At 45.9% G+C, this 20660-nt stretch overlaps 1 protein-coding gene across 3 annotated transcripts in view; it reads right to left on the minus strand.

Moving 5' to 3' along the window:
* The window catches only part of LIMD1 (LIM domain containing 1), a 74218-nt gene that overhangs the window by 36807 nt on the left and 16751 nt on the right, over positions 1–20660 (minus strand). For all 3 annotated transcript variants that reach the window (XM_057705550.1, XM_057705551.1, XM_057705552.1), the window contains exon 2: positions 1093–1194. In XM_057705550.1, coding sequence (XP_057561533.1) covers positions 1093–1194 — 102 coding nt within the window. The remainder of the gene's footprint in view (positions 1–1092; positions 1195–20660) is intronic.

Here is a 20660-nt window from a genome sequence, read left to right on the forward strand (position 1 = left end):
AGTTCTGGCCACAGCTGGGAGTCACCTGAGGAGCTTAGAAACAATACTCATGCTCCACTCTAGAAACCCCACCCCTACAGCTTCAGATCCTGCTGGTCGGGGTGGGGCTGGGGCATCACTGGCTTTTAAAATCTCTCCACCTGCCCGCCCCCCCTGCCACCTGCTCCCCCGTGATTCTAATGAAAATCCAGGACTGAGGACCACTGGGCCAGACGATAAGATCCCTTTGTCCCGGACACTCTTTGGCTTTCTTGTAATGTTTCCTTTTAATTGATGGCCGCCAACCTTGGTATAGAATCAGAGAATGTCAGTGGGACATTTTTCAAACATGCTTCTCAAAATTAATCTTTGGTAGAGACCATGAAACAAGCACAATTCATGACTCAGTCAGACTTGGCAAGCAACCTGCCACGTGTTAGAATCATCCACTGTGCTCACCATCAGTTCAATGAGCAGTTGGCTGAGCTGAGCACAGGCCTGGTCTCCTGATTTGCCACTTTAGGCATAAGGCACCTAATGCAGTACAAAGATGCCCACAGGTGTAAGAGGCACCGACATGTGTGTGGAGTGCATACTCACAGGCGTTCACGCACACAGCCTTCCCACTCAAACAGCAGCCTCCAAATGACAGATTGGCGCCAAAGAGTTATGAAGGGATCCCGCTTCACCCTGGGGTAACTGATTGATTAATCACCTTTTGGTTGGCTGGTCCCCACAGAGGGGGAGATAACTGATAACAGGGCAGACGATGGTGAATCCCAGCACTTTCCTCCCAACTCTTCTGAGACCTTTGATGTGCATTACAAACCTGATATTATTAGGGATTGCTCAACTACCAGAGTCAGCCCCAGGCGATCCCTGGTACTCTGTGATAAGTCAGCTTACCCTGATGGGCCTTGTGTTGATGGTATAAAACCCTGCTCTAGAGGACACTGTCCCGCCCTCCCATAGGACCATGGAGGGACATGGACCAAGGGTCTCCAGGAAGGATGCCCTTCCGTCTCCTCCCGTCCTCGGTCCCCGTGTTTCTTACCATGCCCCTCAACACACACACACACACACACACACACACACACACACACACACACTTACTGCAGGCTGCACAGGTGAAGCACGCATCGTGGTAGAGGTTCCCCATGGCCTGGCAGGCCTGGCCAGCCCCAAACACCCCCTTGCTGCATTTCACACAGGCTCCTGCAAGGGAAAGAACACATGGCAGTGAGTCAGGAGGGAAAAAGTGTAAAGTGAGTCATAAAAAACCAACGGACAAAGCCAGATACCCGCCCCTTCCCCTTAACCAGCCCATCACCAAATCTTGACGATTACTCCTTTGAGATGTCTTTCTCTCATGCTCTCTCCCTCCATCAGCCTTTCAACTGTCAGTCCTTTCCACTTCAGGGAACAGCCCCCAGGCTTGTGTTCAGGTCCCCTCCACACCAGCGTGCTAATATTCAGAAGACCTCCACTTCTTCCACCTCCTCCCTTGCCCAAAGCTTTCAAAGGCTGCCACTGTTATATGACAATGTCCAAACGCTGCACCATGATTACAATATGCCAAATATGCAGGTTGGGCAACTTCAGCCAAATTATTTCCTTTAATTCTCAACGGAAACCACCAATGGGGATTTACTAACCTCACTTTTTACATAGCGTAATCAGGGCCCCAAGCCCCAGGTCCATCAGACTGCAAGGCCAGTGCTCCTCCCTGCCCTCACCCCTGGCCATTGGGTCTCAGTTCCTCGCCTTTGCTCAGGGTTCCCCTGTCTGTACCCTATGCCCACCCTTTGGTCCCTTTATGTGGTCCCTTATGTGAGCCAGTCCACATAAAAGGAGGTCTTGGAGTCTCCCTTCCAAAGAACTCCCTCATTATAGTCAAATGAAAAAAATCATAATTATGTAAATAATGGAAGAAATTTTTTAAAAAATATTCAGGAAGGAAATATACCAAAACTGTAAAATTATGGCTGGTTTTACTTCTTTGCATCTTCTGTATTTAAAAAAAAAAAGAAAATCTTACAAAAGCAGGCATTGCTTTATAGCTGAAAAAAGTCTATACTCAAAAAGTGTTTGGATCTGTTTATTTTTTTATTTTTTGGCCATGCCTCAGGGCTTGCGGGATCTTAGTTTCCTGACCAGCGATCGAACCCAGGCCCACAATAGTGAAAGCGCCAAGTCCTAACCACTGGACCTCTAGGAAATTCCCCTGGATCTATTTAAATATATTGTATAATGTTAAAATTTTTGAAAAACCGATGATACATTTAAAAAACAATTTATATATAAAAAATAAAGATATATATAACTAATTTTTCAAAAATCTAAATATATATGAAAAGGTCTCCCAGCATGCATCAGGGTAACCAGCTCATGTCCTCGGTCAGGGGCTCAGCCAGCCTTTTCTAGCTCTGGTTCTGATCTGTCAGGCTGTTCTCAGGCTGCAAATCTCCAGCCACATTTTGCCTACAGGGCAGAAAGCCGTGTTTCAAAGTTCTTATTTCATGTTGATAAACTGCATCACCTTCAAAGGAAGTCCAAGCTAACACATTCTTCATGAAACTCGCCCGCACCAACCACACCAACCACTCCAGGTCCACAGAGAACACACGAAGCCCAGGGCCCTCTGACTGCTTCACCAACACTCCCTCAGGAAGTAGGTGGGGCCGCCTGTAGGAACATTACTGTGTCAGCTGAGAAAACGGGCTCTTGGGGGAATTCGCTTATGGAAAGCTCTAGGGATCACAAGTGGTGGTTATTTGTAGTTCTTCTGTTTCAACATGTTGTTATGAAAACTTTCAAGCACGCAGAAAAATGGAAAGAATCATACAGGGAATACCCATATGCCTACCACCCCAAATCTACAAAATTTAGCACTTTGCTGCCCATCCCTCAATCAATCCATCTTATTTGTGATGCATTTCACAGTAAGATGCTGACAGGAGTCCACTTCACCCTGAACACTTCAGCCTGCATATCACTAATGAGAGTTCATAATATTGCTTTACAGTTATTTTTTCAAGATAAAATTGAAACATTCAAATTCAAAATTCAAATGCACAAACTATGTCTATCATCCAGTGAGTTTTGACAAGTAGCCTATGTAATGTAAACCCAGATCAAGATATAGAATAATTTCCAACACCACAGCAAGTTCCCTTCCCATCTTCTCTTACTGGCTATGAAACTGCTTGTGTGTGGTTAAGAACCTGCCTGCCAATGCAGGAGACACAGGTTCGATCCTTGATCCGGAAAGATCCCACATGCTGTGGAGCAACTAAGCCCGTGCACAACTCCTAAGCCTGTGCACCCTAGAGCCCGTGATCCGCAAAAAGAGAAGCACCACAATGAGAAGCCCATGTGCCACAATGAAGAGTAGCCCTTGCTCGCTGCAATTAGAGAAAGCCCTCATGCAGCAACAAAGACCAAACGCAATCAAGGAAGGAAGGAAAGAAGGAAAAAAGGAAGGAGGGAAGGAGGCAGGGAGGGATGGGAAGGAATGAGGGAAGGAAGGAAGGAGGGAGGCAGGGAGGGAGGAAGGGAGGGAAGGAAGGAAGGAATGACTCAGTTTCATAAAAAAAAAAAAGAAATTGCCTCTGTGTGTGTGTGTGTGTGCGTGTGTGTGTGTGTGTGTATGCACACACATAGGTAGGATGAAACTACTGGACAGCTGGTATTTCTGTACCTAGCAAACAACATGATGAAACTGAAAACATCAAGGAATTCAGAGGCATCAGCATTTATTTTTGTCTCTTTCATATACAACTTAGACTGCTCTTAAATCAAGAAATAATCCCTCTGGGCAAACTGCATTCCTTTGCTGGCACATTCAGAGCTGTGTCCAGCTAGCAGGGAAGAGTAAAGACGGCAGGGTTCTGCCAGTACCATTCCTCTCTAAGGCTGTTGCAGCAGGCTCATCATGCTAGAAACCAGTTGTGCTGACGGCTGCTGCTGGGAGTCAGATGACAACCCACTGAAGCAAGCCGGCCAGGCGGGCCAAGTGGGGTCTCTGGCATTTAGGAGTGTGTGTGGACATCAGAAGCGAAACTCTGTCCTCGTAGGGCTGCTTTCAGGGGATCAAACAGGTGAAAGTCCAATGGAGCGAGATCAGGACTATAGGGAAGATGCTTCAACACCTCAAAACAAAGTTTTTGCAGTGTCGACAGTGTGGGCAGAAGTGTGTGGACGTGCACTGTCATGCAAGATCACAACGCCCCTGGATAGCAGTCCTCTGCGTTTAATCCTAAGTTTAGGTTTCAGCTCTTCAATAAGCATCTCGCTGTAACAAGCACTGTTGATTGTTGAATCTTTTTCCTGATAATGTTCCAATACTGGCCCTTGAGAATCCCAGAAAACTTTAAGCATCAATTTTGCAGCTGATGGTTGATTTTTGAACTTTTTCTTGGTCGGCAATTGAGGATGTTTCCATTCCACACTCTGCCGTTTACTCTCAGGCTCATAGTGATGAATCCGTGTCTCGTCCCCAGTAATGATTCTCTTTAAGAAACTTTCACCTTCCTTAGGGTATCAGTCCGAATTTTGTTTGCAGATATCCAAACACTTCTGTTTATGCTCTTCCGTGAGTTGTTTTGGTACCCATCTGGCACAAACTTTTCAAAACCTAAGTCTGTTGTGGATTACTATGTTTTGCGGTATTAAAGCATCCTCCCTATAGTCCTGATCTTGCTCCATTGGATTTTCACCTGTTTGGTCCCCTGAAAGCAGCCACAGGAGGACGAAGTTTCACTTCTGATGAAGAAGTGAAGACAGCGGTGCATTTGTGGCTTGCAGCTCAGTCTAAAACAGTTTTTAATGAGGGAATACGAAAACCTGTTGACAGATGGACAAAGTGTATTGAAAAGCAAGGAGATTATGTCGGAAAAATGATGTATTTGTCTTTTCTAAAAGTTAATGAAAATAAATTCTACAGCCAGAGTGCGGATAATTTTTGACTCACCCTCATATGTAAGTAGATAGATAGATATCTCCGAATCACTTTACTGTACACCTGAAACTAACATAATATTGTAAATGAACTATACCTCAGTAAAAAAAACAAAAATGTTTAAAATGAAAAATAAAATAAAATCCAAAATAAGAGAGATGGGGCCACGTCTTAACTGTGGCCTCCACAAGTGTTCAACAATGAACTGTTGAGCTGAGTCACTTTCTGTGCAGCTCCACGCATATCCCGCGCTGCCTCCCCTCTGCCCCGGCCCTCACCCCCCTGTACCTGGGGTACACACACCCCCGTAAGCACCTTTAACAACCCCGTAAGCACCTTTAACAGAGGTTCAGAATCTTATGCACTCATAGGCCCTCAACAAACATGCACAAGAACAGAGAAATGGACGATGCGGGCCTCTGCTGAGCCCTGGGTGACAGCATAATTCAAACACGGTGACGGGGGAGAGCTTTCTCTTGAAAAATGGCAACTATCAGACAATGACAAAGTATTAATTATACTATTTGGTGATTCTGGGGTTGATTTCCAGACCACCCATCCCAAGTGCCCTGGCTGATCAGACTCTAAACCTTTATGACAAACAACAAACGCTGGTTTGTCCGGCAGCAACCAAAGCTCACTCAAAGCAGCCTGGATGGAATGTCAAAGCAACGTGAGTGTAATTCTGCTCACAAACATGGAACAGAACCACCGCAAGCGCAACATCACTTCTTCCCTCTCCATCACTGTGGTCTCTGTGCTTAACCCCGTGGAGGTGTTAGCTGCAAAGCGCAGAGGAGCAGTGAGACTCAACTGCATGATCCGCCTTTCCACCCATCTGCACGGTGAGTGCAGGAGGAGGACCCCCTTGAAGACAGTTCGTCCATAAGGAGAGGCTGAATACACCTCCTGAATCAGAGGGATGCTGCTGGGTGAACTTATCTTGTCTGGGCTTAGGGAATACAATCAGACAACCTCTCACTCCTGCTCGTAAAGCAAGTGGCAGGATGGGCAGCGTCTTCCAGTGGACACTGACAACTGCCCAGGCCTCCCTGGGCTTCCTGCTATGTTATCTCTCCACATCAGGCCTTCCTCTGCTCCTGCAGCCAGCAGAGTGACACTCTCTCTGGCTTCCTCTTTATCCAAGGGCTGGGACCTACTGACTTCAGCCTCCCCCTCACTCTCTCTCATTCCTTGGGGCTGCTGACATCCTTTCTCACCACGCTGAGCATCGAGCACAGATACAAAGTAAGGAAGGAAGCCGCTTGTGCTCTAAACTGTCAGTCATGGATGGAGGAGGTCCCACAAGAAGCCAAGTAGGTAGGAAAAGGTTTCATCCCTGTGGCTTGTGGTAAACGGACAGAAAAGTACTTCACAGAGAGGAAATAGATCTAGTCTTCCTTTGGCGGGAAAAAAAAAAAGACAAAGTAAATTTCATATCCTAGGAAATAAGGTACCTACCAGAGCCTGAGCTGGGAGTGTTCATCCAGTGGATGCTGGATGTGCATATCCTTTCTCAAATTCAAGTTCTGGAAAGGTGCTGTAACCTCCTAAAGGTCACACCGCTGGGAGGTTTAGAAGATGGAATCTGGGCCCAAGTTCTAACTCAAAGGTCCCGTTATCCCCATCTGGTTGGCAACTGTGTTGCCACACACACAGGGCCCCCCAAAAGAGAAGGGGCTCCTTACTCCCCCTCAACATACAATCTGTTCAGGGACTCAGACCCAAGACCAGCCCTGCCCCAGATCTCCTACTGACCATCCAGCCCACCTCCCATAGACCATTCTGGCCTGTCCCACACACATAAGGCCATCTTTCTGCCTAGGACCTCCATTCCAAGGCCTCCCCCAGGCAGACCCTCTGTTCCTCCTGCCCTTCTGCCAGGGACACTGCAGCTGAAGGATTCACCCCACAAGTGCTTCTTCCATCATTCATTTGGAGCCAGGGTCTCTGCAGATGCTGGCAGCAGGATGGTGAGCAAGCTACTTGCAGTCTGGTCCTGCCCTCATGGAATGGTCATCTAAGGAGCCAGGACCAGAACCCGCCATTGCTGAGAGGTGAGCTGACCAATCCTACCCAAAGTCTTATGCTGTAAGTCCGCTAAGTGGCCAGGACTGAGCAGAGTCTTGGGCTTGTGAAATAATGACACACATACTGGTCTCCGCCCCCTGTTTCTGCTAATATTTGGTCTTTGACCCCAGTTCTTGACACTGAGCTCCTAAATCCCTCAGAACTTCCTGGTCAAAATGAGCATCTTTTGTTCTAATGAGGAGACTCTGGGTGGGTCCCTGGTTGGGGGCTGGTCACCGGAAAGACCGAGGCAGGCTTATAAGTTTGGAACTTTCAGCCCTACTCCTCCATCCTCCAGAGAAGGGAGAGGGGCTGGAAAATTAGTTAACAATCAATCATGCCTACGTGATGACGTCTCCTTAATGTACAGGGTTCTGAGAGCTTCGAGGTTGGTGAACACATCCATAGCCAGGAGGGGAACACACCCCAACCCCACAGGGCAGGAGCTTCCAGACCTTGCCCTACGTATCTCTTCATCCAACTGTTTGACTGTATCCTTTATCATATCCTTTATAATAAACTGATAAATGTGTTTCCCTGAGTTCTGTAAGTCACTAAAGCAAATTAACAAACCCAAGGAGGGGGTGGCGGGAACTCTGATTTACAGCTAGTCAGTCAGAAGCACAGGTGAAAAAGTAGGAGGGGGCCGTCTTGTAGGACTGAGTCCTTAACCTGTGGAATCTGTGCGAACTCCAATGGGCACCAGATTGAACTGAACAGTAGGACACCTGGCTGGTGTCAGAGAATTGGTGACTGTGGGAAAAACCACACATCTGGTGTCAGAAGTGTAAGCATTCGCAGTACAGAGAAGAAACAGAAGTGAGTTTTTCCAAGACACGGCTCAACAAGAATAAAATACTCCTAGACACCCTTTGCTTTCATGTGGCCCCTTAGCTAGAGGATTTTAAGGAAAATCCTTACTTTTCCTCAACAGGAGAAAGTAAGAACATGTCATAACATATTACTGTAGTAATCCAAGCTCCAAAACCAGGAGGAAAGTGAGGGAAAGAAGGAATTAAACTTTTAGGAGAAAGGAGGAAGGGATACACATCTATTCCCCTGTAGTTGTTCAGACTTTAGCGCCCTTTAATTCTTTCTCCAAAATCTAGCCAGAGGGATCTTTTTTTAACAGCTTTAATGAGGTATAAGTGACATCCAATCAACTGCACATATTTAAAGTGTACAATTTGATAAGTTTTGACATTTGAATACACCTGTGAAATCATCACCACAATCAGGACAGTGAACACACCCATCATCCTCAAAGATTCCTCATGTCCTCACGGCTTTATAACACCCCCTCCCTGGGCATCCACTGCTCTGTTTTCTGTCAGCAGAGATCAGTCTGTACTTTCTAGAGGTTATATAAATGGATCCGAGAGCATGTACTCTGTTTTGTCTGGTTTCTTTCACTCAGCATAATGATTTTGAGATTCACCCAGTTGCTATATGTACCAAGAGTTCGTTCTTTTTTATTGCTGAGTAGTATTCCATTGTGTGATGGGACCACGGGGTTTTTTAATTAATTAATTTATGTATGTATGTATGTATGTTTTCGCTGCATTGGGTCTTAGTTGCATCATATGGGATCTTCTGCTGCACCACGCAGGCTCTTTGTTGCAGCGCACAGGATTATCACTAGTTGTGGCATGCGGGCTTCTCTCTAGTTGTGGCATGCAGGCTACAGAGCGTATGACCTCTGTAGTTGTGGCATGTGGACTCCAGAGCGCTTGGGCTCTGTAGTTGTGGCACACGGGCTCTCTAGTTGTGGCACATGGGCTCTGTAGTTGCAGCTCGAGGGCTTAGTTGCCCCGAGGTATGTGAGATCTTAGTTCCCCAACCAGGGATTGAACCGGGGTCCCCTGCATTGCAAGATGGATTCTCAACCACTGGACCACCAGGGAAGTCCCTGGGACTACCATTTGTTTATCCACTCAGCTGGTGTTGAACATCTGAGCTATTTCCACTTTGGGGCTGTTACAAATAAAGCTGCTTGTGTACAAGTGTTTATGTATTGACACATTTTTCCTTTTCTTTGGGGTAAAAACTTAGGAGTGGAATGGCTCAGTCTTACGGTAAGTGTATATTTAACTTTTTAAGGAGCTGCCAAATTGTTTCCCAAAGTAGATCTATCATCTTACATTTCCACCAGCAGTTAATGGGAGTTTCAGTTTCTCCACATCCTTGCCAATACTTGGAATGGCAGTCATTCTGATTTTGCCCATTTCAATAGGTAGGTAGTGGTACCTCATTGTAGTTTCAATTTGCATTTCTCCAGTGACTAATGACGTTGCACCAGAGCATCTTTTCCTGTGCTTATTTGCCATTCTGTATCTTCTTTGGGGAGGTATCTGCTCAAATCTTTTGCCCATTTTTTTTCCTTTTGTTGAGTTATGGGAACTTACATATTCAGGACACAAGTCCTTTATCAGATATACGCTTTGTAAAGATTTTGCTAGAGTCCTATAAACTCCAACTGCTTAGACTCTTAGCTGTATTTCAACTCAAGGAGTCTCCCAGGCTCTCCCTCCCTTCTCCCTCTTTGTGTCAAGGTCTGGAAACTCTCTCAAGGCAGTGGCTGGGGCAATCATAGGGCTTGTCCCATTTGCTTCCCATCTCTCAAGGACCACTGTTCATCCTTGCCTGGTGTCTTGAAAAATTAGTGTTAACATACTAAATCAAGCATGTTGAATTAGTATGCTAACTAATATACTAATTAACTAACATGCTAATTCAAGTATACTAATTCAAGTTCAACATACTAATTTGAACACACGAATTCAAACCACTGCACAACAGTGGTTTCCAAATGGCTTAGAAGGGGAGAAACTTTTCTCAAAAAAAGTGTCAGCGGAACCTCAAGAACAGACAAAAGGGAAACCACAATGGTTGAGGTGGGACAGAGCCCACTGTGCCTCATGGAATGCCCTGGCCCCCTGCAACAGTTCCAGGAAGACTATTTGAGAACTAGTAACACAGCATAACCGATCAAATGCAGACACCACCCAGACTAGCCTGGGCAGTGTTCCATGTGAAGTAAGTGATCTCTTACCAAAAAGCCAAAAAACAAATTGGGTTTAGGGCCATGGCATCTTCCTCACTGGCTTGCAAAGGCAGGATTTACAAACAAGGAGGCCCACAAAGCAGCCTCAGCATGAGGTTTTGACTATAGCAGAAGTCCTGCCTCCTTCCTGCATACAGCTGGACAGCCAGGCTTAGGGCCCTGCAGCACTCCTTCAACTGAACACACTGCCAACCTGGGTGATACCAAGTGAGCATCATTTACTGTTAGGATAAGGTTTGAAATAAAAAGACTCCATCAGGCCAGCCAATGGGAGTGGCCCAGCACCCCCAGCTCACACCTGGGCTTTGTCCAGGTGACCACTCCTCTCCCAGTGATGAAGGGAGGCCTCTGGGAGGTGTGGGCATCCTTTTTAGCTCTGAATGGATGCTGCACATCACACGGCATCACACAGCCATGGACCACGCACTGTGCTAAAAGGGGGCTGAGGCCAGGGGCAGGGCACACAGTCAGGTTGGGGGTGGTTGGGAGGGCAGATTTGAGTGAATTAGTCTGCACACAAGTTGAGCAACGGTTTTTCTCAGGAGAAGGTTGCAGCCTGTGGACCTAGGTGGCTCTGGGAAACTCTGGGAGTCAATAGGTTCTGGAAGAGGGGCCAAGCATTTGGCAGAGCTGGTCAAATGGCCCCAGCAACAGACTTCCTCCTAGCCCCAACATAAGCTCACGGAAAAATCCCTGAAGGCAGTGGGTGCCAAGTTCCTGCTTCCCAGGCAGAGGGCTGCTTCTCAAGTCTGGCTGTAGGAATCAAAGCAGATGTCCACCATCACCTCCAGAAACTCTGGTTCCAGTTTGGGAGTGGGACCACAGTGCCTCAGTTGACTCTAAGGTGCAGCCAAGGCCGAGAATCATGGATGCAGATAACACAACAAACTGCATCCTCCGTGGCACCCGGGCCTCCCCTGCCTGCCCTCTCTCCCACACACCCAGCAGTTCCTAGGTCAAGGGGTGAAACTCTCACCAAGCCACAAGGGAAGTATTTAAGGCCATTCTGGGCTGCGGGGTCATTGCACTGGGCTACTTTCTTCAACTCAAAGCTGCTCGAAACCAACAATGGCTTCACTTCATTGCAGTGGGAAAGGAAGTTTCTCTCAGAGTTTCCCAATCACCACCATAAGCTTGAGCTAGCCTTGTCAGACTACCTGCAGGTGCACTTCTGCCCCAGGGCACTCCCATTCTCTGGCTTGAATCATTTCCTGCCCTCCACTCTCCAAAGGAAAAAGAGTTCAAGGTACCCTTAAGCAAGCCCTGCACCACCACCCACCCCCCTACAGCCTCCAGGGCACCTTGCACTGTGGCTTCTGGGCTCACCCACCTGTATACTCCCCCTCTTCCAGCCTCTCTGCACAGAGCCCAGTTATCTTTCTCAACTCCAATCTGAAATAGGAATGTGCCAATCAGCATAGGAATAGGTATTCCACCTTGCCAGCAGCCAAATGCAAAGATGGGAACTTCCCTGGTGGTCCAGTGGTTAAGAATCTGCCTTCTAATGCAGGGACACGGGTTTGATCTAGAACTAAGGTCCCACATGCCTCAGAGCGACAAAGCCTGCACACAACTACTGAGCCGGCACGCTCTGGAGCCCGCGTGCCACAACTAGAGAGCAGCCAGCGTGCCGCAATGCAGAGCCTGTGTTCTGCAACTAAGACCCGACGCAGCCAAATAAATAAATAGATTAATTAATTTAAAGAAACACAGATGCAAAGGTGGATGCCACTCGTCACTGTCAAGAACAAAAAACAATGATTATAATAATGAGTGTCACGGAGGATGCAGAGAAAAGGGCATCTCACACAGCGTTGGTGGAAGCATAACTGTGGAGGACCTCTCTGGAGGGCAGTGTGGCACAACTTATCGAAAGCCTTAAAAATGGGACTTCCCTGGTGGTTGAGTGGTTAAGACTCTGCGCTTTCACTTCAGGGGGCATGGGTTAGATCTCTGGTCGGGGAACTAAGATCCCGCGTGCAGCGTGGCACAGTAAGTAAGTAAACAAATAGAAGAAAGTCTTTAAAAACCTTCACGCCATTTGATGCAAGAATTTAACAGAATTTTCCCCAAGGAATAAATCAAAGATGGGCCCAAAATGGATATGCACGGATAGTAAGCAGATGAGTGGCTGCCTAGAATTAGGGGAGAAGGGGCAAGGGAGCATCTGCTAATGGGGGTGGGCTTTTTTGGGGGTGATGAATATGTTCTAAATTAGACAGTGGTGATGGCTGTACAACTTGGCGAATGAACTAAAAGCTATTGAATTGCACACTATCAAAGGGTGGATTTATGGCATGTGACCTGTATCTCAGCAAAGCAGTTATGAAAAACCAAAAATAGTCATTAAAACACAAGTATGGGTGATCGAAAACACTTAAGTATGGATATTCGAAAACAATATAAAAACCTGAATGAAGAGGTGACGTTAAATAAATACCACACAAATTTAAAATGTCATATTCTACAGCAGCACCAGCCAACAGAGCTTTTTCTGTGATAATGAAAACGTTCTATTCTGGATTGTCCAATAGGAAGGCTCAAGTGGCTGTTGAGCCCTTGAAATGTGGCTACTACACGTAATTGGATTTTTTTATATTTAATTTTAAATAATCCCATGCATTGAGCAACACAGTTCTAGAGTATTCTTTGATGACAAACTGTTCATAATACAATGTTAAATGAAAAAAGGGGAGGGGTCCACCGTGCATATGGACACGTTGTACACTATTTTGTTTTTTTAAAAAGTATATTTACACATGAAGACATGACCACAAGGATGACCACTAATTATTGTCCGTGTTTACTGCTGAGAAGTAGGGGTTAGGGAGGATTTTTATGTTACTCTTTAACCTCTTCTGCATTTTTCATATACTCTAAAATGAAGAGGGACTTCCCTGATGGCGCAATGGTTAAGAATCTGCCTGCTAATGCAGGGGACACAGGTTCAATCCCTGGTCCAGGAAGATCCTGCATGCTGCAGAGCAACTAAGCCCATGTGCCACAACTATTGAGTCTGTGCTCTAGAGCCTGCGAGCCACAACTACTGAGCCTGGGTGCCACAACTACTGAAGCCTGTGAGCCTAGAGCCTGTGCTCCACAACAAAAGAAGCTACCGCAATGAGAAGCCCACGAAACACAACAAAGAGTAGCCCCCAGTCGTCGCAACTAGAGAAAGCCTGTGCATAGCAACGAAGACCCAATGCACCCACAAATAAATAAATTTAATATAAATAAATAAATAAAATGAAGATACATTAACACCATAATAAAAAAAAAGGTTTTTTTTTTTAAATGTAAACAATGTTTTAAGTATAATACAAATCTGCCACCTCATACTCTGATACGTACAGGAAAACCACTCCTCAGAACATCCTGCAGCCCCCCCAACACCCCCCCCCCATGCACAGAGTTGTTGCTCCCCCACCGCCAAGTTCATTCACTTTCAGGGGCTTCTAACGTGATTTTGGACCCACAAATAAGTTGTAAAAGTAATACAAAGACTTTCCATATACCCTTCATCCAGATTTCCCAAATGTTAACTCTTGTTATGACCACAGTACAATTACCAAAAATCAGGAAATTAACACTGATATAATACATATTATACACACAGACATATACACACACATTTGACCTCATTCAAATTTCAACAGCTGTCCCAGTAATGTCTTTTTTTTTTTTTTTTTTTTGGACCAGGAGCCAATGCCAGAACTAAATCCACTACATTTAGTAAATGTTTCCTTGGTCTCCTTTTATGGAACACAGATCCTTAGTCTGTCTTTGTCTTACATGACCTTGACACTTTTGAAGAGTACTGGTCAATTATTTTGCACACGGTCTCTCACTCTGATTTTATCTAATGTTTTCTCATGATCAGATTGAGGTTATGTGTATTTGGCAGGAACGCGCCAGAAGTAACGATGTACCCTTTTCAGCGCATCATATGAGGAAATATTGATACATGCTGTGGATACATCTTAACGACTGGTGAGATTAACTTTGATCTCTTCGTAGAGTCTGCCAGGTTTCCCCACTGTGAAGTTATACGTTCTCTTTGTAATTATTAAGACATTTATGAGAAAACCCTGTGACATTAAGTAAATGCCCTTTTCTTCATCATATATTTTTGCCCACTCTTCAGCCTCCACTGAAGATTCTTGCCTGAAACAATTATTACAATGGTCTTTCCAAATGGTGACCCTTCTATCTTCATCTTTCTTTCTACATTTCACTAACAGAATGTTCCATACGAGAGCTTCCCCCCTCCTCTCCCCCTTTATTTCAGCAAGGACTCATGGATACTTATTTTATTCTCTGGGTTAAAATCCACCTCTATCATTATTCGTTTTGTTGCTCAAATTGTCACAGATTTTGATGCCAGTTTCTCAGACTCACTGCTAACATCACTCTTCCTTGTGAGAAGGCTCAAAATTGTGCATGTTTTCCAGGATCTTTGCACAAACATAAACTACTAGAACAGATGTCAGCCTCCAGCAGAACCCATTTGGAAGGCTGAGTGGCACAGCATTTATATCACTGCTCTTACCTGTCAGATTATTCTGCATCACCGTCTCTTGACATTGGCTCAGTTTCCCTCCAGCACCTCAGAATCCTCCAGCCAACATCCTGCCCCCATCTGCTTTTCTCCTTGATTATTTTCTTGCCTTTGGCCTCAGAATCCTCTAATTTCTCAAATGAGGCTCAGTTGCGTTTCTCACCCCCTTTAGTTCCCAGCTCAAATGAGGGTTGTCATAAAATAGTGGTCACCTAGTTAACTGTGAGCTTTAGATAAACAGTGAGTAATTCTTTAGTGCAAGTATACTGCATGCAAACTTGAATTTCAAGTAAATGAATAATCATGTAGTATAAGTATGTCCCAAACATTGCATGGTACACACTAAAATAATTATTCATTGTTTGTCTGAAATTCAGATTTAACTGTACTTTCATTTGTTAAATCTGACAACCCAAGTTCAAGCATAAAGAAGAGGTGGCATTTATTGTCCACACAATTGGTGACCAATTTAGGCAAGAAGATAAGCAGCTAAAACACTTTACAGAGTTCATTATTCTTTTCTAGGGAGTGTTTTTTTTTTTTTCTTTCTTTAACACTGTTACTGAAGTATAACATGCATAAAGAAAACCCCACGGTTTATGACTCAATGATTTTTCCCAAAATAATCACTTCTGTGTAAACAGCAAGCACATCAGGAAATGAAGCATCACCAGACCCAGAAACAGGGTCTGTTCCCGCTAAGCCTGAGGAGGGCCCACCCCCCTCCTGTGGTGGAGCTGGAAAGAGTGGGTTTGGGCGTACACACTGCGTTCAGATCCCACCTTGGGCACAGGCAGAGTTTCCTCACCTGCCGTATGAGTTTTAATAACATACACATTTCATGGGGTAACTTTGAGGATTAACTGAGATCATGCAAGTGCCTGAAACTGCTCCCGGCACATGGGAAATGCCCTATAGGAGTTCATTTCCTTCCCTCCCTTTCCAGGAAAGGTGTTTTCCTCCCTAGTTTCCTCCCAGGCCTGAGACTGAGGATGAAAACATAACAGCGACTCTCCTGACAGTCACCCACACTCCAGACACCTCACAAAACTCCCGAGTCCTTCCGTGGGGGGCCCGCAGGCACTCACATCTGAGCTCCTCCTCCTCCCCCCACTTCATTCTAACTGCACTGGGGGGCAGCGGCTCCTGTCCAGCACACACGGGCGCTCAGTGCACGTCTGCTCGCTGAATGCATGAACGGACAAATCCACACGCCCCGCCCCGGGCCCCTCTCCTGTCCACACAGCTCCATGCATCTCCCTACTCAGCACTTTCCTAACCTCCTGCTGCTCTCCATCCACCCCACAACGGAAAGCACAGCAGGCAGGGTGCCCACTCCACATCTGGGTCAGAGGGGACGGCAATGGCACAGAGAGGGGGTCGGAGGGGACGGCAATGGCACAGAGAGGGGGTCGGAGGGGACGGCAATGGCACAGAGAGGGGGTCGGAGGGGACGGCAATGGCACCGAGAGGCTCTGCGATCAGTGACCCCGGGTCAGTGAGAAGCCTCAGACGATGGTCCAATGCCACAGGCACAGCTAACCATGTGGAACCAGAAAGGAACAGGAAGGAAAAATTTTTTTTTTTTTAAGGAAGAAATAAAATCCTGAACTTTCCTCAGAAGTAACACAAAGCTGATTTTAAAGATGCTTTAAGTCCACACTCACCCAAGATAAGAAAAGGGTGTGATGGAGAAGGACAAAAACATAGTGAAAAGTGCTGGTGCACCCTCGAAGCTGAGGGGACATGTCCGCTCTCTCCAGTTTCCAAACAGAGCCCTCCTTCCTGCCATTCCTCCCCTATCCCGGGGAGTCAGGAGCAGAGACTCTGGTCTGGGTTGAGTCTCCAGCTTCAGCGCCAGTGGGAGAGTAACACCACCAAAAGATTTCCCCTTAGAACAAAGGGAAAGTCTGGAAGCAGGCTTTGTTGGGTTCTGTGGCTGACTGAGTGAACCACCTTGGACAAGCTACTTCATTGCTCTGTCTTAGTTTCCCCATCTTCAAAACGGGGACGTGGTCACGGGCGCACTGCAGGGCTGCAGGAAGCCTGAGAGACGGCACAGGTGAAACACCTGCACATCACTCCTTCCGCTGGCTGGACCATGGCTCCAATTCTGGGAGTGAGGAATGGGGAAGAGGGGAGTGCAGGGTTTTTTCTGAGCCCAGGAATGACAGCATCTGGTCATTTTAATAGGCTCAACCTGGCTGCCAGTTGGGTCAGGTCTTCAGGAAGATGGCTGGCCAAATAGAAGAAAAACTTTCTAATGCTCAGAACTGGCCAACCATTCTCCGGGCACCTTGAGACTGACCTCGCTGGTGATCGCAGAAGGGAAGAGGGATTTCCTGCTGCATGGAGAGGGAGAAGCCCCCAGCTCTCAATTCTGACTCTATAACTACTTGTATAAAATTAGACTGGCCGCTGGTCCTGCAAAAAAATCAAGACAACAGCTGGGATGACACAAAGTCCCCCGGGAAGTTCCAGAAACTAAACAGACGTGCCACTTCCAACCAGCAACAGAAATAGAAAGCGCTTCATTCACTGGCTTTGATCTCTAGTTTTGTGACATCCCGAGAGAGCCTCTATCAGTACAATTCTCACCAAAGTCTCAATTCACTCAGATGCTTAAAAAGTAAACATCTATGTGTTCAAAATAGTCTGTCTTAACAGTGATTATCCCTAGGTAGAATGATAGGTGCCTTTTATTATTATCTTTGTCTATCTGTTCCGACTTTTCTACAGTTAGCTGTGATTGTTTAAATGTTTTAAAAATGACAAAAAACACAGAAGAAAGCTGGCGAAAAAAATCAAACCCTTAAGAGAACATAGTTATATGTATAACTGAGTCACTCTGCTGTATGGAAGAAATTAACACAACGTACATCAACTATACGTCAATCAAATTTAAAAAAGAAAAAAGAGAGCACAGTAACTACCAAAAAAGGGATGAAAATCTCTTGTGAAGATATTTAAACAGAAGAAATTGGAAGGGTATCAGCCAAGCAACACCAGCTTGCAGAGCAGGTGGTTTAGAAAGTGACAAGCAGAGCAGAGCCCTAAGCAATTCCAGAGACAGCCTGAGTCAAGGACCACAGAACTGGTGCAGCCATTATGGAAAACAGTATGGAGGTTCCACCTAAAAATAAAAATAAAACTATCATCTGATCCACCAATTCCACTTCTGGGTATATATCTGAAGAAAATGAAAACACTAATTCAAAAAGGTACATGCAGGGACTTCCCTGGCAGTCCAGTGGCTAAGACTCCATACTTCCACTGCAGGGGACACTGGTTAGATCCATGGTTGGGCAGCTAAGATCCCGTATGCCATGTGGCAGGGCCAAAAAAAAAACCCCCCAAACCCCCAAAAGGTACATGCACCCCAGTGTTCACAGCAGCACTATTTACAAAAGCCAAGATATGGAAGCAACCTAATTGCCTATCAACAGATGAATGGATACAGAAGATAAATGGATATAGAAGATACACACACAATGGAATATTACTCAGTCATAAAAAAGAATGAAATTCTGCCATTTGCAGCAACATGGATGGACCTAGAGATTATTATGCTTAGCTAAATAAGTCAGATAAAGACAGATATTGCATGATATCACCTATATAATACAATACAAATAAATGATATGCAAAACAGACTCATGGTATAGAAACATAATACAAAAAAAATACAAATGAATGCATATGTAAAACAGAAACAGACTCACAGATACAGAAAACAAACCTGTGGTTACCAAAGGAGAGGGGGAAGGGAGGAGGGACAAATTAGGGGTATGGGATTAACAGATACAAACTACTATGTACAAAATAGATAAGCAACAAAGAGATACTGTATAGCACAGGGAATTATAGCCACTATCCTGTAATAATTTATAATGGAGTATAATCTGCAAAAATACTGATCACTAAGCTGTACACCTGAAACCAATACAATACTGTAAATCAACTATACTGCCATTAAGTATATATAAAAGAACCACAGGAGGGCTTTCACACTGCTTGGAGGAATGCTGCATGGCACAGTCACGTTGGGAAACTTTCTGGCAGTTGCTGTTAAAAGTTACACATACTCCTACCGTATGATCTAGCAATTCTACTCCTAGATACGTACCCCAGAGAAATAAATGCATGTGACCACACAAATGATCACAGCAGACTTATTCACAATGGCTTTACACTGAAAGAACCCAAGTTTCCTCCACAGGGAAGTAAAAAAACTGTGGTATATTCACACCATGGAGTACTACTCGGCAGGACAAGAGGACCAACCACTGATACAAGCGACAACAGAGATGAATTTCAGACATTGCCTAAGGGAAGTAAGCCAGACAGACGAACACTGCAGCAGATTCCCGCCCTTCAAGGCAGTTATGTTCCATAAAGTCACCACAAATAGCAAATTAGTGAATAGTGAATCACTGCTTCCAGAGGAAACATAAGGTTAGGTTCCTGTGAGCCTTTGGTCACAATGTTTTCATCCACCAAAAAATACACAAATTTGTTTTATCTGTTTCTGTTGAAAGACACCTTATTTAGTATCTACTGTTGCTTCATTAACATCAAACTCATGCCCAACAGCCCCGTAAGTCATGCCTGAAGGAAGCTTATCTAACACATGAATTTTCTCCGTAAGGCACATCACAGCCTTCTCAAGTTTATGGCCACTAGATACCACCTCAGCACTACACGTGGGCCACTTTAAACAGAGAAATCATGGGACTTCTCCGTGGTGCAGTGGTGAAGACTCCATGCTCCCAATGCAGGGGGCCTGGGTTCAATCCCTGGTCAGGGAACTAGATCCCACATGTGTGCTGCAACTAGGAGTTTACGTGCTGCAACTAAGGAGCTGGTGAGCTGCAACTAAGGGGATGGTGAGCTGCAACTAAGGAGACCACCTGCCGCAACTAAGACCTGGTGCAGCCAAGTAAATAAATAAATATTTTTAAAAATAAGTAAACAGAGAAATCATCAGCAGAGAGCACAAACATGCGAAAAAAGACCATTTCCCTAAATAGACCATGAAAAGGACGCTCGTTTACAATATGAGAGCAAAAAAAGCAGGCAGAACCTCTCCCAGATCAGTCTCGGCTGGGAACATATGTGGGGTGATTCGACTTTTTCACCGCTCTACACATGTTCCCAAATGATCACCAAAGTGCTGTGAGTATTGATCTGGGGTTACAAACAAATTTTAGCAAGTAGGAAAATTCACAAATACAGACTCTGTGAATCATGAGGAGCAACTGTCTATGAATACCACATGGGTCCATTTACATCCTGCTTGGGGCAGGCACAGCTAATCAATGACGAGAAAATCAGAACAGGGGTTGCCTGGGGATGGACACTGCCTGGAAGAGGCGTGAGGGAAATTTCTGGGGTTGGAAGTGTTCCGTCTTGATAGGAGCGTGGGTTACCTGGGTGCACGTGTTTGCCAAAACTCACCGAACCACACATTATTTCACTGCATGTTATTTCCTCCCCTTGGCCTCCTCTGCTCTCTGGCTGTGCACGTGGGCTGCGCTGCCCTCCACACAGCCACACGCCCACTGTAAGGCATGGATAATGAGGGTGGCGGCCACGGGTGGGCCACGGGCACATGAGGGGCTGCCGTCTTCTGTCCACTGGGCTTCTGGATCTGACCTGCAAGGCTGGCCAACAAAGGGCCTCTACCTGAGCCCCGCCACCTGAGAGGGAAGCCTCAGCTCCTTCAGAACGAGCCCCAGACAACTGGGTCTTCGGAAGCTGCCTGGAAAGCCACCCTGATCTGGTCCCTCTCCTCCACGCCCGGCTGGAGGCTCAGCGGGTGGGCAACCTGTCAGCAGGGTCCCCGGAGGAGCCCAGTCCCAAAGGGCCAACTTCCCACCGCCCGACGGGAAACACTTCTCTAACTACAGGGACGGGGTGGGGGATCTCTTTGGATGCTTTGCCTGTACTTGCTAAACCGAGAGTAGCTTTTAAGGTCCCGGAAGACTGGCTCAGCTGCAGATAGCGCCTGCTCCATCACGCCCTCTACA

The sequence above is a fragment of the Hippopotamus amphibius genome, chromosome 13 (genome assembly GCF_030028045.1).
Source record: "Hippopotamus amphibius kiboko isolate mHipAmp2 chromosome 13, mHipAmp2.hap2, whole genome shotgun sequence".
NCBI classification, from domain to species: domain Eukaryota; kingdom Metazoa; phylum Chordata; class Mammalia; order Artiodactyla; family Hippopotamidae; genus Hippopotamus; species Hippopotamus amphibius.